At 36.1% G+C, this 15768-nt stretch overlaps 1 protein-coding gene across 1 annotated transcript in view; it reads right to left on the bottom strand.

Annotated features, from left to right (window-relative positions):
* Positions 1-2175: 2175 nt before the first annotated feature.
* The window catches only part of DUSP13 (dual specificity phosphatase 13), a 34756-nt gene continuing 21163 nt past the window's right edge, over positions 2176-15768 (bottom strand). The window contains exons 4-6 of the mRNA XM_053692890.1: positions 9663-9793; positions 5294-5508; positions 2176-3612 (exon numbers count right to left, since the gene is read on the bottom strand). Of these exons, the coding sequence (XP_053548865.1) occupies positions 3401-3612; positions 5294-5508; positions 9663-9793 (558 nt within the window). The 3' untranslated portion in view covers positions 2176-3400. The remainder of the gene's footprint in view (positions 3613-5293; positions 5509-9662; positions 9794-15768) is intronic.

Below are 15768 nucleotides of genomic sequence, written 5' to 3'. Positions count from 1 at the left end.
TTCCATGTCATTGTCAGGAGTGGAGTAGAATCATGGCCTATGATTAATCCCCCACAAAATTCTAAGAAAATACAGTATACAGTATTAATACTTCAGATTGCATATTTAATCTTTAGAAACAAACAGGTGGGATTCACAGCATTTTGCATTCTATGATCACTCTGCTTTTAGACAGGACTGAAGATGTTATCATAATTAAAGTAGCTGGCTCTATTTAATTTGTTTAAAGGGACATAAGGGTTACGAAAAGGGTCCACAAAACACATTTAAAACATACAAAGATAAAGTATTACACCTATATATATTTTTTTAAATTAAGAATATAACATTTATATTGTTAAAATTGTTTTAAAAGGGATAAAAAGGGATAATTCTGGAGAATTGCAGAAGTTAGTTGCGTTTTGGGGTCAGAATGTCTCCAAAACTACAATCTGATGTCACCTACATCACCACAAGTTGTTTGGAAGGGTTTCAAGAAAGAAGCCTCTACTCTCCAAAAACAAACTCAAGCGTCTTCAGTTTGCCAGACATTACTGGAACTTCAAATAGGTTTGGGTTCTATGGTCAGAAGAAACCAAAATAGAGCTTTTTGGCAATAAACACCAGAGGTGGGTTTGGTGCACACAGAGAGGAAGCCATATGGAAAAGTACCTCATGCCCATGGTTAAATATGTTGGTGGCTCTTTAATGTTTTGGAGCTGTTTTTCTTTCAGAGGAACTGGACATTTTGTTAGGATACATGGCATAATGGACTCTATCAAATATTAACAGATGTCGAATCTATTTGTATTGCCTGAGGAAACGACCAGTCTGTACGGTCGAGAAACGCATTGCAGTGACAAGATTAAAGCACTTTTTATCATAATCTTTTAGGAAGTTGTCATATCGTTTGATTTTCCATTGGATACTAAACCAAGGTATACCGCAGCATCAGCTCACATCCACTAAGCGGCCAATATTGAATCACGGCTGACAATGATACAAAGAAATCCAGGACGCACCTGACCAACGAGTCGGATCAGTGTGCTAACCACTGTAAAGTGTTAGTCTGCCTGCTGGCACCGGTCAAAGTACGGTGCAACATTATCTGGTAAGCCTTTTCATTTATGTACAATTACGGCTTTGTTCAAGAATAGCTTACACTATGAGGCGCCCTCTCTTTCCCTTCTGATGATCAGTAACCAGGTTACTAACCTGATCTCACCCATCAGCTGATTATTTCACCTGTGCTCTAGTTCAGCTATAATGAAAACCTGGCCTGTTGGCGGTACATGAGGACCGTGTTTGAGAAACATTGAGTTAAGTGTTGCTCTTGAGTGCAATTCAAAAGCACTGGGGAATTTAGCTTTTTTGGAGACCTGAAAAAAAGTGTTAATCCTTGAATATGCATAATAAAACTCAAGTATAATAGATTAAAATAATGTATATACATAATAAATATAAAATAAAGGTTAATTATAAAAAAATGTTTTAACAGTCTATGGTCTATGATCAGGTGCTGTGCTGTGAAGGTCTTAAAGTATATATGTATGTGTGAGTATTTGTACATAGTATATATATATAAATATATATATATATATATATATATATATATATATATATATATATATATATATATACAGTGTATTTGAATGTATGTGTGTACACATGTATGTATAAATTTCTATATATGTGTTTATGTTTGTACATATGTATGTATGTGTATGTATGTATATATATATGTATGTATGTGTACATATATATGTATGTATGCGTGCATGTGTGTACATATGTATGTGTACGTATGTATATGTATGTATGTATGTGTGCAGTGTTTTAAATTTATATTTCAATAGAAAATATAGTTGAAAAGTAAGTGAATAACTCCACTATTTGACCCTCAACTTAGTGCAACTTTGGCTTAGAGCACCTTCAATGATAACCGACATTAGTGTTTCAGTGAATCCCAATAGAAGTCTATTATGTAAGGGATTTAGCACACCAGCCCTATCCAACATCCAGATGTTAGTACATCCTAGACTTTTGCTCAAGCACTAATACAGGTACATATTCCCAATTCCGTAAATCTAAAATACAAACGTTTTCAGTAATATTTATTTTAAAATAACATTTAAAAAATTACTATTTTCCCGGCCTGTAAGTCACAAAATTATAAAAAATTTGTACAAAACTACATTTAGTTGCATGTATAAGTTGTATTATGACATGTAAACATTGTCTAAATTACATAAGATATTGCTGTTTACATTTGGTCCCATCCCCTCTCCCAACTGTCCAATTTTAAAGATGCAAATATTCCAAAATCCAAAATATTTCGAATCTCAAACCTTTTCCAGTCCCAAGCAGTTTCGATAAAGAGTTTTCTACCTGTATATTAGTTTCAACTTTTAATATGAGTGCAAAAATAAAAGTGCTATTTATTTAACTTGAGCGATGTTAACATACAGTACTAATATTTACAGTTAACATATAGTACTAATATTTTTATGCTCTACTTGTAATCTAGCTCAATATACATAAAATATATATATATTTTTAATATTCAACCTAATTTGTAAACTGTAGGAGATTAATATGTGCCAGTTCACTAATATATACATATATATATATATATATATATATATATATATATATATATATATATATGTATTTATTATTTAGTGGTTCTGTAGCAGAGAGTAGGAGACTAAGATGCCACAATATGCAAACAAATATATACATATGCTCAACAAAGACTATGTCTGATTCCTCCAGTCTGACATCTATGCTGTGGTAACACCTCGGGGTGATTCTTACAATGTAGGGCAGAATCAAGTGACAATTTTACCAGCGGACAGGAAAACAAAAACTGGGACTGCCCCAGGAAAATAGCGACAGTTGACAGTTATTTTTTAGCAGGGTGTCCTATTACTGTGTAGACATACAAAACAGAGCATGGAAATTATTGCAGCATCCAAATAGCATTATTTGTTTACAAGCTGTTTTAAATGCCATTTAAATACACAGAATTTGCTATGATGGGTAATTCTATTTGATCAGAGTGTACTATCATGTGTAGTGCCATGTATAGTACTGTAACCCTCTTTGGCAACCAATGGATTCGATCAGCTTTTTAATCTAGTACATACAGTATTGTTAGGTCTATGAAATATCACATGCCATTATTTCAGCATTATTTTGAGAGTAAATCTTTTTTTTCATAAGACAATGAACATTTAGGCCTAACTACCTGGTAAACTTCAAGCAGATCTACTCAGCTGTGTCTTCTCTTGCCTGAGGTAAATATTTTTACTACTGTTATATATAGCTCAAAAAACTACTGTGAGGATGTAGGTGTGTATTAGCTAGAAAAGACTCCTATGTTCCTATTTCTATTAATCTTTCCCTTGTGGTCAAATAGTCAGATAACCCAACACCCCAGTATTCTTCTCTTCAGTTGCCTCTCTAGTTGTTGCAGCTGTTCAAGGAAACCTCGATTGGGAGCGATGCATCGATGATTAGAAACATGGCGGATGGCTTCTGGGAGAGAAAAGTGCTGGTAAATCATTAGGTAAGCTAGTACCAAGGTGGCAGATCGACTTTTGCCCAGGACACAGTGAACAAGAACTTTTCCTGCAATTAAAGGAAAATTCCTTAATTAGATAATGTAATATTTTGTGTGACATACACTAAAACCCCTACACTAGGGAAGATTTTTACTATTTGTGCAGGCTGACTCCTTACAGTAAGTAAATCATATAAATTATTTAGGAAAATCTAAATAGACTTTGATTTTACCGCAGTACATATTAATGTTTTGAGAATAAATATTTTGAGAATAAAACTCAGATTAGTCCTAAAAAATAAATAAAAAAAATATTGCAGCAAAAAATGTCACCCCTGTTAAGTTGTTGTTTAAAATGTTACTTTGTCAAAAATAGATTGCAGGAGTCAGGAAATAAGAGATTATTAGTGCTGCATTGTTGCCAGAGTAAAAATATCCCAGTAATTTAATAAAACAGTTTACCCTATCCCAGAAATCTACAGCCTGATAGGGTTAACCTTAGATTTTACCCTAACTGTAACCCTAGCACTTATCTCTAAATCTAATCATAAACTCTAATACTAACTCTGAGCAGGGTATGCCAATATTAGGATTTGATCATTAATTCAGAAGTCAGGAACAAAATACATTTACATGTTATGTATATGTTTATAAGATATTTGTAAGCAGGCATTTTGCAATGCAAGGCTAGATTACAAGTGGAGAGCTATTGTTAGCGCGAGCAGAGTAAACGCGATTGCGAGATTGCAGTGTTTTTTTTACGCTCAAATCCATATTGCAAGTGGCGCTCTGTTTAAATTACCTCAAATTTGTTTACGGGAACTAACAGTAATTTACACACCCCATATTCTTTATCGGCGGCGTTGAGCAGCAATGTTCGCTTGTATTACAAGTTGAAAGTAAATGTGATCACTTGAACACAATCGCATTTAACGTTCAAACTGTTTATGTGGCCTGAAAGTTTGCGTAAAGAGTTTGGCCTGAGGAAACAGTTGCATTAACTATTTTATTAACCCCTAAACCGCCACACCCCCACATCGCAAACTACCTTACTACACTATTAACCCCTAAACTGCCACAAATCACAACCCTCATTGCAAAGTACCCCACTACACTATTAACCACTAAACCACCAGAACCCCCATAGCAAAATACCCCTCTACACTATCAACCCCCAAAATGCCACAAACCCCATGACAAAATAACCCTTAACAATATTAACCCCTAAACCGCCACAACCCGAATCCCCAAAAAAACACTAACATCTAAAACCCCTAATAAGCTAGCCCCCCTAACCTAACACCCTCTAAGTTACCAAAAAACTTACATTACATGAAAAATAAAAAATAAATAACATTACCTGAAAAAAACTAGCATTGCCTGAAAAACAACTATCATTACACAAAAAAACAAAGGACCAAAAGTAAAAAAAAAAACAGTTATGTCTATTCTAAAATTAAAGCCTCACTTAAAAAATAGTGGGGCTTTAGTTTTAGAATAGGCATAACTGTTTTTTTATGTTTGGTAATTTGTTGTTTGTTTATTTAATGGTAGTTTTTTTGTTTTCTGTAATAGTAGTTTTTTTTATGTTAGGTTAGGGGGGATAGCTGTTTGGGTGTTTAGATTTTAGTGGGTATTTTGTTATGCGGGTTGTGGTGGTTTAGGGGTTTATAGTGTAGAGGGGTATTTTGCTATGGGGGTATTGTTTCAGTTATGGGGTTAATAGTGTATAGGGGTATTTACACTCACCATTAGGTGTATTCAGAGCTTTGTTAATAAACTCAGCTCCTGGACGCAGATAAACACTAATATCAAAATCCGGACAATCTTCAGCAGTGATACCATAATATTCTATATCAGGACCATACTCAATGTTATCTTTGCACTCCCAGGAAGAATGGGCTGCATTCAGGATGTGGGTGATACCAATCTTCTTTAGCTTATTCTTGTCACTAGCAATTACACTAATATAACAGAAAAGAAAAAACAAGGATTTAATTTATATACATAAAAAATGTTTGGTTCATGCCAGACTGCTGATGTCATGTGACATGGGACACACACACAGTCAGTCCTAATACTGTCACAGTCAAAAGCTCTCTGCTTATATTTATTTGTGAGAAACTGTGACAGACTGTGCCGGTGTCATGTGACATGCCAAGCTAGTGTCATGTGCTGTTTTAGGTATGCACTGTGCAGCACTGAATGATAAGCCCTAACTCGGCATCCAGCCAATCCCACTGCATCAGAAAAGGTCCTGCTATGGTTACCACTGTTACCAGGTAACTGCTCTGGTGGTGGGGATTGTTTCTGGATAGGGCTGGCTGTAGGCGCATGCAGCAGAATGCTGGAGCGGCAGGCACGTGAGGATTTGAGCATCTGTGCAGCTGCACACACTGCTCTCTTCAGTCTTGAGAATGTGTGACTCGTCTCACACTGTATCCATGCAGCCTTGGACAGACAGCATCCAGTCTGCTGGTCCCCTTAGCCCTGCTCTTTCTGCTGTGGCCCTAAGACCAACTAACTGAAGTTTGTTAGGGGAACAGTGCTTTGTAGAAAGGTGTCAGTGGGAAGAATAAGTGAGTGCACACACGCTCTTCCCCCATGCAGCATCATCTAGTGCAGGGTGAGAGGGAACGTGTTAATAGCAAAGAAGTAACGTGTGCTGCTGTGGCTGATGTATAGTGTCATGCTGATACCTCACACATTAAGGTAAAGTTTATTTTTATATATTTTTTCTCTCTGTCTCAGATTTTACAGCTTCCCATAGCAGTTCTGCTGATCCAGTCAGTAAACATATATTTGTCTGCACCTCCATACTTCCTCCTCAGTCTTTACCTTGCTTTGCTCCTGTCGGCTGCCCTAAATCTCTTTAACCAGCTAACCTCACACCAGAATCACATTCAAAAGCTTATTAAATTAATCCACAGTGGAGGAATTTATATATTTATTTACTTATTAGTATTGCTTAGGTCCAGTTTCACATATTGCAATTGATTTCATTTTTTTATTTTTTTTAAACGATTAGCCCAGCAGTGAATGATCCACTGCTGGGCTAATAATTTAAAAAAATGTATAAAATAAATTGATTTAGTTGTTTTTTGGGATGTTGGGGTGGAGAGCGAAATTGCATGGGGGGGGGGGGGCAAGAAAATGTTTGCCCAGGGTCCAGTCAATATTAAAAACGGCCTTGTACATGGCGGAAGTCAGACAGACACAATGTTCCCTTTCACAATACTTAAGAACTCTTTCACATATCTAGTAATCCATTTACAATCCAACCCTTATAAACTCTACTCGTTAAACATTCCCCTATCTATGTATCATAAACTACAAGGGCAGTAGCTGAGTTGGGTAACCTTACCATTATATTGTTCTGGTAGGATCAGTCTGTTTAAAATGATTATGCTCCTGCATCTGCTATATACCCCTTCCTCCCTTCCTTGTGCCCCTGAGTGTGGGTACCTGTGAGTGACACTGCACATAGGGCTAGATAACAAATGGCACACGTATTACAAGTTGAAAGTTAACCCGTCATTTCAAAATACAAAGTTAAAATTGTACCTAAATGTATAAGTATACTTAAAGGGACAGTCAAGTCCAAAAAAAAGTTCATGATTCAAATAGGGAATGTAATTTTAAGCAACTTTCCAATTTAATTTTATCACCAATTTTGCTTTGTTCTCTTGCTATTCTTAGTTGAAAGCTAAACCTAGGAGGTTCATATGCTAATTTATTAGACCTTGAAGACTGCCTCTAATCTGAATGCATTTTGATCACTAGAGGGCATTAGTTCATGTGTTTCATATAGATAACATTGAGCTCATGCACGTGAAATTACCCTTGAGTGAGCACTGATTGGCTAAAATGAAAGTCTGTCAAAAGAACTGAAATAAGGGGGCAGTTTGCAGAAGCATAGATACAAGGTAATCACAGAGGTAAAAAGTGTATTTCTATAAAAGTGTTGGTTATGCAAAATTGGGTAATGGGTAATAAAGAGATTATCTTTCTTTTTAAACAACAAAAAATCATGTGTTGATTGTCCCTTTAATGGGATATAAAACCCAAAAGTTTTCTTTTGTGTTTCAGACAGAGCATGTAATATTAAACAACTTTCTAAATTGATTTTATTATCAATTTTATTTTGTTCTCTTGGTATCTTTTGTTAAAAAGCAGGTACGTAAACTCAGGAGTGTGCCTATATCTTCAGCACTATATGGCAGCGGTTTTGCAAAAATGTTATCTATTATCACGAGGACTAGATGACAGCTCTCTTTCCTACCCTATAGTGCTCCATACACCTACCAAGGTGTCTCTTTAATAAAGAATACCATGGAAAAAAAACAAATTTGATAATAGAATTAATTGGAAACGCTTTAAAAATGGTATGCTTTAAATAAAAAAAATATTTTTTTGGGATTTCATATCCCTTTAATAAGTTTCTATTTTGAGGAGTCTCATTCCTTGGACATATTTGCATTTTTTTTTTTTTTTTTTTTAAAGGTCTCTCTCACGTCTCCCCTTCACAATTCTCCATTGCTGGGATCATTATTATTTCCTATGGGAGGAAACTCGCCACTTGCTGGGACATCCAAGTTCAATTGCCTTTTTTAGAGAATTGAAAGAGGGCTTCTCATGCAAGGGTTGGTTTGATGTTTCTTCCCATGGCTGCAAATTTTAGAGGATTGTTAAGCTATGTTTAGAAGGACGTTTGTTGCTTTCAGAAAGGATAAATGTTCCACATTTTGATGAATGGGTCTGGGTTGGGAGTTGCATATAAATTTACTGGACCCATTTAAGACCCACCTAAAAATGCTTAGCCACATCACCCAATGGTTAATCCATGGGCCACCTTTGTCCCATTCTAACCTTACCCTGGGCCCTTTTTCTGTACCCCCAGATCACTAAAGTTTAATTAAAACACCTTAGTACCAAATGCTAGTAGGAGATTGTTGGGAGTTTTGAAGTATGCGTTTCAGAATACTCATAAAATTATAATTATCGATTATTTGTAGTGCGCCAACAGATTCCGCAGTGCTAAAAGACTTTTGCAAAGTTAAAAACCTGTACTTTTAAAGTCAAAATTAAACCTTTGTGGTTCAGATAGAGTGTGTAACTTTAAATACATAGTAAAAAAACAGAAACCTTAATCTGCCATTCATATTATTTAAGATCTGTAAACAAATGTCTTAGTACTTCAAGTCTCAAATAAAAATGCTGTGTAGAAGAGAAATACCATAGCTCAGTGATGGCTAACCTTGGCACCCTAGATGTTTTGAAACTACATTTCCCATGATGCTTAGGCACTCTCCAGTCTAGTTGAGCATCATGGGAAATGTAGTTCTGAAAAATCAGGGGAGAAAAGACTGCCATAGTTCATAATAATCTAACAGTTTGTGAGACTATCCTGATTTGTCAGAAACCTAGAACAGTCGCAAGCCCAACCCCAGTATGTCCAACCTTTATCTGTCATCTGACCTGAGAGTCTGACACTGATCTGGTCTCAGATTTTGTATTTTATTTTAATATTGAGAGGTATTTAAAAGGCAGGTGAATCTTCACGGCTCAAAAAAAGTTTAAAAAATGCTTTTCTTTGTTGCATTTAAAATATGACATATATATATAGTTTCTTATTTTCATGCTTGGGGGCTTGGCAATGGCTGCCAATAGAGCTATAGGGATTGTCCTTTTCCACCACTGTTTAGATAAAAAAAAATTGAATAGCTTTTAAAAATATTTATTTTTTTGTACATTTTGAAACTTTTTGAGTTTAATATCCCATAACAATAAAATTGCAGACTAAAACTTTATATCATCTCCTTGGATTAACATTAGATACACTGCTCAATCTCTCCTGTCACAATTGTTTACAAACATGTTCCAAGGTTAAACATGAGTGGGGTAAAACAATATTAAGCTGTTAGGAAATATGGAACTTGAATCTTACTGGCTTTTGTGGGTCATGGGATTTTAGAGAACACAGACTGTGTGTGTACATAAGAATAGTCTTTGTAACTTTTACAGATTTATTAATTCTAATGCTGCCATAAAGGACTGCAGTCCATTGCTATCCAATGCTCTCCAGCCCTTTGGTAGCTAGGTGATTAAGTACACTTACATATCACCCAAGTAAAGATTGGGGAACACCTGGTCCACATGGTGCACATCTCCTGTATAATTTTCCAGTAATGCCTCCAACTCATGTACAGTAGAGGGGTCTCGGCACAGTCTCTTCATTTTAGGTTCCCCCTAGTCAGTATAGGTAGATGCCTGGAAGTCACAGAACTGCAGTTTCTATCAGGCTGCGTCCCAGCAGTGACACTTGATTTCATGTAGCAGCTGTCAGGGCCGTCACCAAATGCAGCTGAAAGTGTAGGAGGGGGCGCAGACATTTACACACAGAGCAATTGTCTGTTCAGCGTCAGGGGGAGTTGTGGAATGACAATTGTAATGTTGTTACACTTGATGGATGTTTGGAAAAAAAAGGGATTACCAAAGAATGTTTTACATTAAATTGGGACTCTACATTTCAGTGCCACATTATGTTAAAGTTATTGTGTTAAAGGAATAAAAGGTCAACATTAATATGTGCATGGGTGCATTTAAAATTTAAATACAAGCATTTTGGCAATATACTAGTAAAAGTGATTACTGTTTCAGTGGCATACGCACATATGCTGTGAGAAATCTGCACCAGTATTCAAACACCATGCTTGCTCAGAGAACTAGTGGTTATTGTGTCCGTGAAGACCTAATTTGTGTCACTGCTGAATCTCTGATAAGCTGTAGTGTTTGAATACTGGTGCACAGGCCCACACAGCATATGTGCGTATGCTGCTGAAAAACAGTAATACCTTTGACTAGAAGCATTTTTTCTAATGGAAATATATTGCAAAATGTTACCCTACTCCATAAACCTAACCCAAATTCCTATTACCTACTTGTAACCTTAAAATTACTGACGCCCTCCGTATTGTAATAATGTTGTCATACTATGATACTAACAAGGGCAACATAATGACCTTTATAAATTATTCTTGTGGTCGTATCACAAGGCACTTTTGTTGTATCCCTTTAAGTAATCCGGTGTCATCTGTGACCACACTGCTTTTCTATTCATGATCATATATCTAGACAAAGCATATAGAGGGTCAGGAAAGCACAACCATTTTATTTGTTGTTGTTTTTTTTCTATTTCTTTTCATTGTAAATATTAAAGGGTCAGTAAAGGCAAATTTAACATTTCATGATTCAGAAAGAGCATGCAATTTAAAAAAGAACAACTTTCCATTTGAACTCTATTATCAAATTTGTTTTGTTCTCTTGGTGTCCTTTATTGAACTGTAAACATAGGCAGGCTCATAGGAGTTTAGGAGCGTGCATGTGTCTTTAGAAATAATTATTTGTATGCAGCACGCCACTGACTTAATTAGTAGTAGACAACTACCATAACTACTGAATAGTTAATTAAAAGTTTTGTTTAATTCAATTTTCAAGCCACTTTGTCTTCAATTAGAAGTAGATTTCTCAATGTTAGGAGCAAAACTGTCAAGATAAAAAAAAGTAAAAGCAAATATGTGAAAATCACTTATTGGAGTCTTCAGCTTCTAAAGGAAACCCAGTTCCCCTGCGCCCCAAAAAAGACTGTAGCACATTTTGTAGAGTTCATAACCGTGAACCCACACACACATATGCAACACAGTGATTGCTTGAGCAGGACTTCATTTTTATTTGTTCCTAATTGGCTATATCAAATAAGGTAAGATAAACACCAACCAATAAGCGTTTCAACAGGTGTTTCACTGGACTGCAAAACATAGCAGATTTTGATCTCACAATTACAGTTTCATATGCTTTTATCCATGTTTTTGTATACAGATCTTTTGAAATTAATTTCTAAAGCATATAAAGACTTTAATTGTCCTTTAATTTTATGTACATGCCACATTAAGTTGATTTAAAAGTGGGCTTCTCAAAATTTCACATTTGCTTCAGTTTCTTGACATTTCTATGCTGCTGTGGTTTACCTGGCCGCAGTGGCACATGTGTCATTTAAAACATTACTTGCTTCATTAATTTTTTAAAGCTAACAAGTTTGCAATTGTAAATATATCTGTCTCAACTGCACTTGCCTCCTTCTGAAGTTTTTCTCTGTTAGATAGAATAAAATAAATATGTCAGGAACAAATTCACATGTGCATTTCCCAGAATGCCTCATTAATGAACTGTTCCCTTTCCACTAGTATTGAGTTTCCATTGCACTCAATACTGCATACAGAAAAATTCCATGAATTTGTTTCAAAAGTAGGCCAGAGAATATGGATGATAAAGAGACTGGTATCTCCTGTGTCTTTAGAATGAATGGTGTCATGCTCTTGGTTGATTAATGTCTCAGGGGAGACAACAAATATAACAAAAATAAAAAATTGTTCTCTTGCTATCTTTGTTCTCTTGCTATCTTTTATTTAAGGGGACATACTACCCATATTCTAAATCACTTGAAAGTGATGCAGCTAAATTGAATAGGGAAATAACATGACTGTGCCTGCACATTCCAACTGCACACTCCCTTGCAAGTCCTGGGACTAGTACCCTGATTGGCTATTTAAAGTCCCTTTACAATGAGATGTGAATGTGATATTTTCTAGTCAGATTTTACAGCTATGCTGCACAACTTTAATGTGCTTCAACATTTGGGTATCATGTTTTTTTAAGAGTAGATCTTGGTAGGCTCATAAGAGCGTTCACTTGTATTTAGTACTCTATGGCAGCAATGCTTTGCAACATTGTTTGTAGCAATGTAATAATTTGTTGCAAACACTGCTGCCATAGAGTAAAAAAAAACATGTGCACGCTCCTGAGCTCTTATGAGTCTACCTTAATGTACTCTTTAACAAAGGATACCAAGAGAACTAAGTAATTATGATAATAGAGTAAATTGGAAAGTTGCTTAAAACGGAATGCTCTATCTAAATCATGAAAGTTTAATTTTGACTTTACTGTCCCTTTAATATAAATGTGAGTATCCAATGGTACTTGTTCTTTGCACTTTCTGATAGCTTCTCTTCAGATTTAAACAGCCTTTGCTTAAAAGTTTAAGGCAAGACTATTTTAGTGTGCTTAACTGCTTCTCCTTACTAACATGATAGACTTATTTTTAGTGCATGTCTATGTCCCTTTAACGAAAGTAATCCAGATGGAGCTTCTTGAGTTAAAACCTTATAATCTTTATTCAGTCACATAAAAACAGCAGATACGCCTCAATCGAGACTGGGGTAAAAAAGACAGGGGCAATGCATATGGGTCTAACGCATTTCAGTTTAGAGGAGCCGTACTCATAGACCTCTGAGCTGTCCCTTTAACACAGCAAAAATGAAAGTAAAGTTTGCACCCCAAAATTATTTTGCTAATGACAGTTAAATTACTTTATCTTACTGATTCAGTGACATCATATTATCTGTACATGTATGAAAGAATCACCCTTCATTCATAAAATAGATATCTGAAGGTAAATACATTTATGTAAATCATTGTATACATGTGTTCCCTCTATGATCAATATGTCTTTATGAACTATTACTATCCAGGAGCATAACTAGGGGTCTCAGAGGTGTCATTTGAGAATTGGCTTGGGCCCCTAAGGGGCCTATCTAGCCCTGCAATCAGTAGTGGCATTGTTACAGAGGGGCTGGTGGGGATTGCTTTGACCTGCACCATGTCAGGTCCTTCTGTGTACCTCCATGTGAATAAAAAGGAAAGTGTATGGATTTGCCTTTGCAATTTGGTGGTAAGCTTTACAAGATGGCCACCACACTTTTTAAAGGACAGTTAAGTCAAAATTATATTTTCAGGATTTATAAAATAGAGCATGCACTTTTATAAATAGAGCATGCAATGTTAAACAGTTTTCCAATTTACTTATATTATTTAATTTGCTTCCTTTTTGTGGTATCCTTTGTTGAATAGTATACATAGATAGGCTGAAGAGTCGCAAAGCACTACTTGTAGCTAGCTTCTGATTGGTGGCTGCACATATATGTCTCTTGTCATTGGTTCATTCAATAAGTTCAGGTAGTTCACAGTAGTGCATTGCTGCTCATTCAACAAAATATGTGAAGAGAAATAAGCTAATTTGATTATAGAAGTAAATTGGAAAGTTTTTAAGAAGTGCATGTTCTATCTAAATCATGAAATAAAATATTTGGATTTCATGTCCTTTCAATGTACAAAAAAACCTGCCACCATATTTGTGCAGGAAGACTGTGCATATCTTCTGGTTTAGACTAACCAATAGGGAAGGAAGACTGTGTATGTCCTCTTGTTCAGACTAACCAACAGGGAAGGAAGACTGTGTATATCCTCTGGTTCAGACTAACCAATAGGGAAGGAAGACTGCATATGTCCTCTGGTTCAGACTAACCAATAGGGAAGGAAGATTGCGTATATCCTCTGGTTCAGACTAACCAATAGGGAAGGAAGACTGTCTGTGTATATCCTCTGGTTCATACTAACCAATACGGATGGAAGACTGCGTATGTCCTCTGGTTCAGACTAACCAATAGGGAAGGAAGTCTGTGTATATGCTCTGGTTCAGACTAACCAATAGGGAAGTAAGACTGTCTGTGTATATCCTCTGGTTCAGACTAACCAATAGGGAAGGCTGACTGTGTATGTCCTCTGGTTCAAACTAACCAATAGGGAAGGAAGACTGTGTGTATGCTCTGGTTCAGACTAACCAATAGGGAAGGAAGACTTATAGTCACAGAGAAGCAACTACTATTTATCTTATATATCTGCTAGCTCAGCTTTTGCAAACAGACAGAAAGGGCACTGTTAAAATGTGGAGTCCGCCAACAAGAAAGCCCTTTGCCCTGTGGCCCAGTGAGGTCTAGTTACGCCTCTGCTAATATACACCAATAATATGGATTTTATTTGAATATCTTATAACAAAAGTACAGATGAAAACATTTTTGTACAAAAGATATAACAGTGCAAGTATTAATTAAAGGGACATGAAACCCAAATTTTTTCTTTCATGATTTAGAAAGAGCGTGCAATTTTAGACAACTTTACAATTTTCTTCTGTTATCTATTTTCCCTCATTCTCTTGATATCCTTTGTCAAAAAGCATATCTAAATAGGCTGAGTAGCCAGGGCTGTCTCAACCATGGGACCAAGTGGGTCTAATGGTCCCAGGCAGCACTTGACAAGGGGCAGCACTTCAGTGACTGAGTCAGTCACTGTCAGGCTGAGACCTCTCCTGTCCACTGTCTTCATGGAAGAAGTTGTAGGCTCCCAACAGCATAATCTCATCATGCTCAAAAGACACAGTAATGGTCAGGGGCCACATTCAAGGTAGTGCATCTCTTCCCTAACTTCCTTCCCACTTATTGCACAATTATGCAGGCAGGCTTACTAAGGTCAGGCTAATAAGTCAATATGCTAATCAGTAATGTTATTATGATGGGGGAGCGTCATTCCATTCTCGGATCCAGGCAGAACAATATCTTGAGCTGGCCCTGTCAGTAGCTGCTGATTGGTCGCTGCAGACAAATCCTTCATGTGATTGGCTCACCCATGTGCATTGCTATTTCTTCAACAAAGGATATTTAAATAATGAAGAAAATTAATTAATAGAAGTAAATTGGAATGTTGCTTAAAATTGTATTTGCCATCTGAATCATGACAGAAACATTTTTGGTTTAATGTCCCTTTAAACTAAAAGGATCTACCTCTTGGATGTATTTTATAAATATTTTATAAACAATATATATTTTATCTTATTAAAAAAGTAAGGAAAGTATAGTACATTTTTCCTTGAAGAGACAGTAAAATCAAAATTAAACTTTCATAATTCAGAGCATGCAACTTTAAACAGTTTACGCCTATTATATAATTTGCTTTGTTTCTCTTAAAAAGCATACCTAGGTAGGCACAGGAGCACTGCAGTACTTGGAGCTAGCTGCTGATTGGTTGCTGCACATGCCATTGGTAGGGATGCCACCTTTCCTAGAAAAAAATACAGGCAGTGCTTGTCCCACCTTGAATGTGGCCCCTGACCAGTACTGTGTCTTTTGAGCATGATACTACAATTTTCTTACATTTACCTGAGCCTTAAAGGGACTCATATGCTAAATCACTTGAAACTGATGCAGTATAACTGTAAAAAGCTGACAGGAAAATATCACCTGTGCATCTCTATGTAAAAAAGGAAGATATTTTAC

This window comes from Bombina bombina, chromosome 9 (genome assembly GCF_027579735.1).
Source record: "Bombina bombina isolate aBomBom1 chromosome 9, aBomBom1.pri, whole genome shotgun sequence".
Taxonomy (NCBI): Eukaryota; Metazoa; Chordata; class Amphibia; order Anura; family Bombinatoridae; genus Bombina; species Bombina bombina.
Note: the sequence above shows the minus strand (reverse complement) of the source record. Positions and strands in the feature narration are given on the sequence as shown.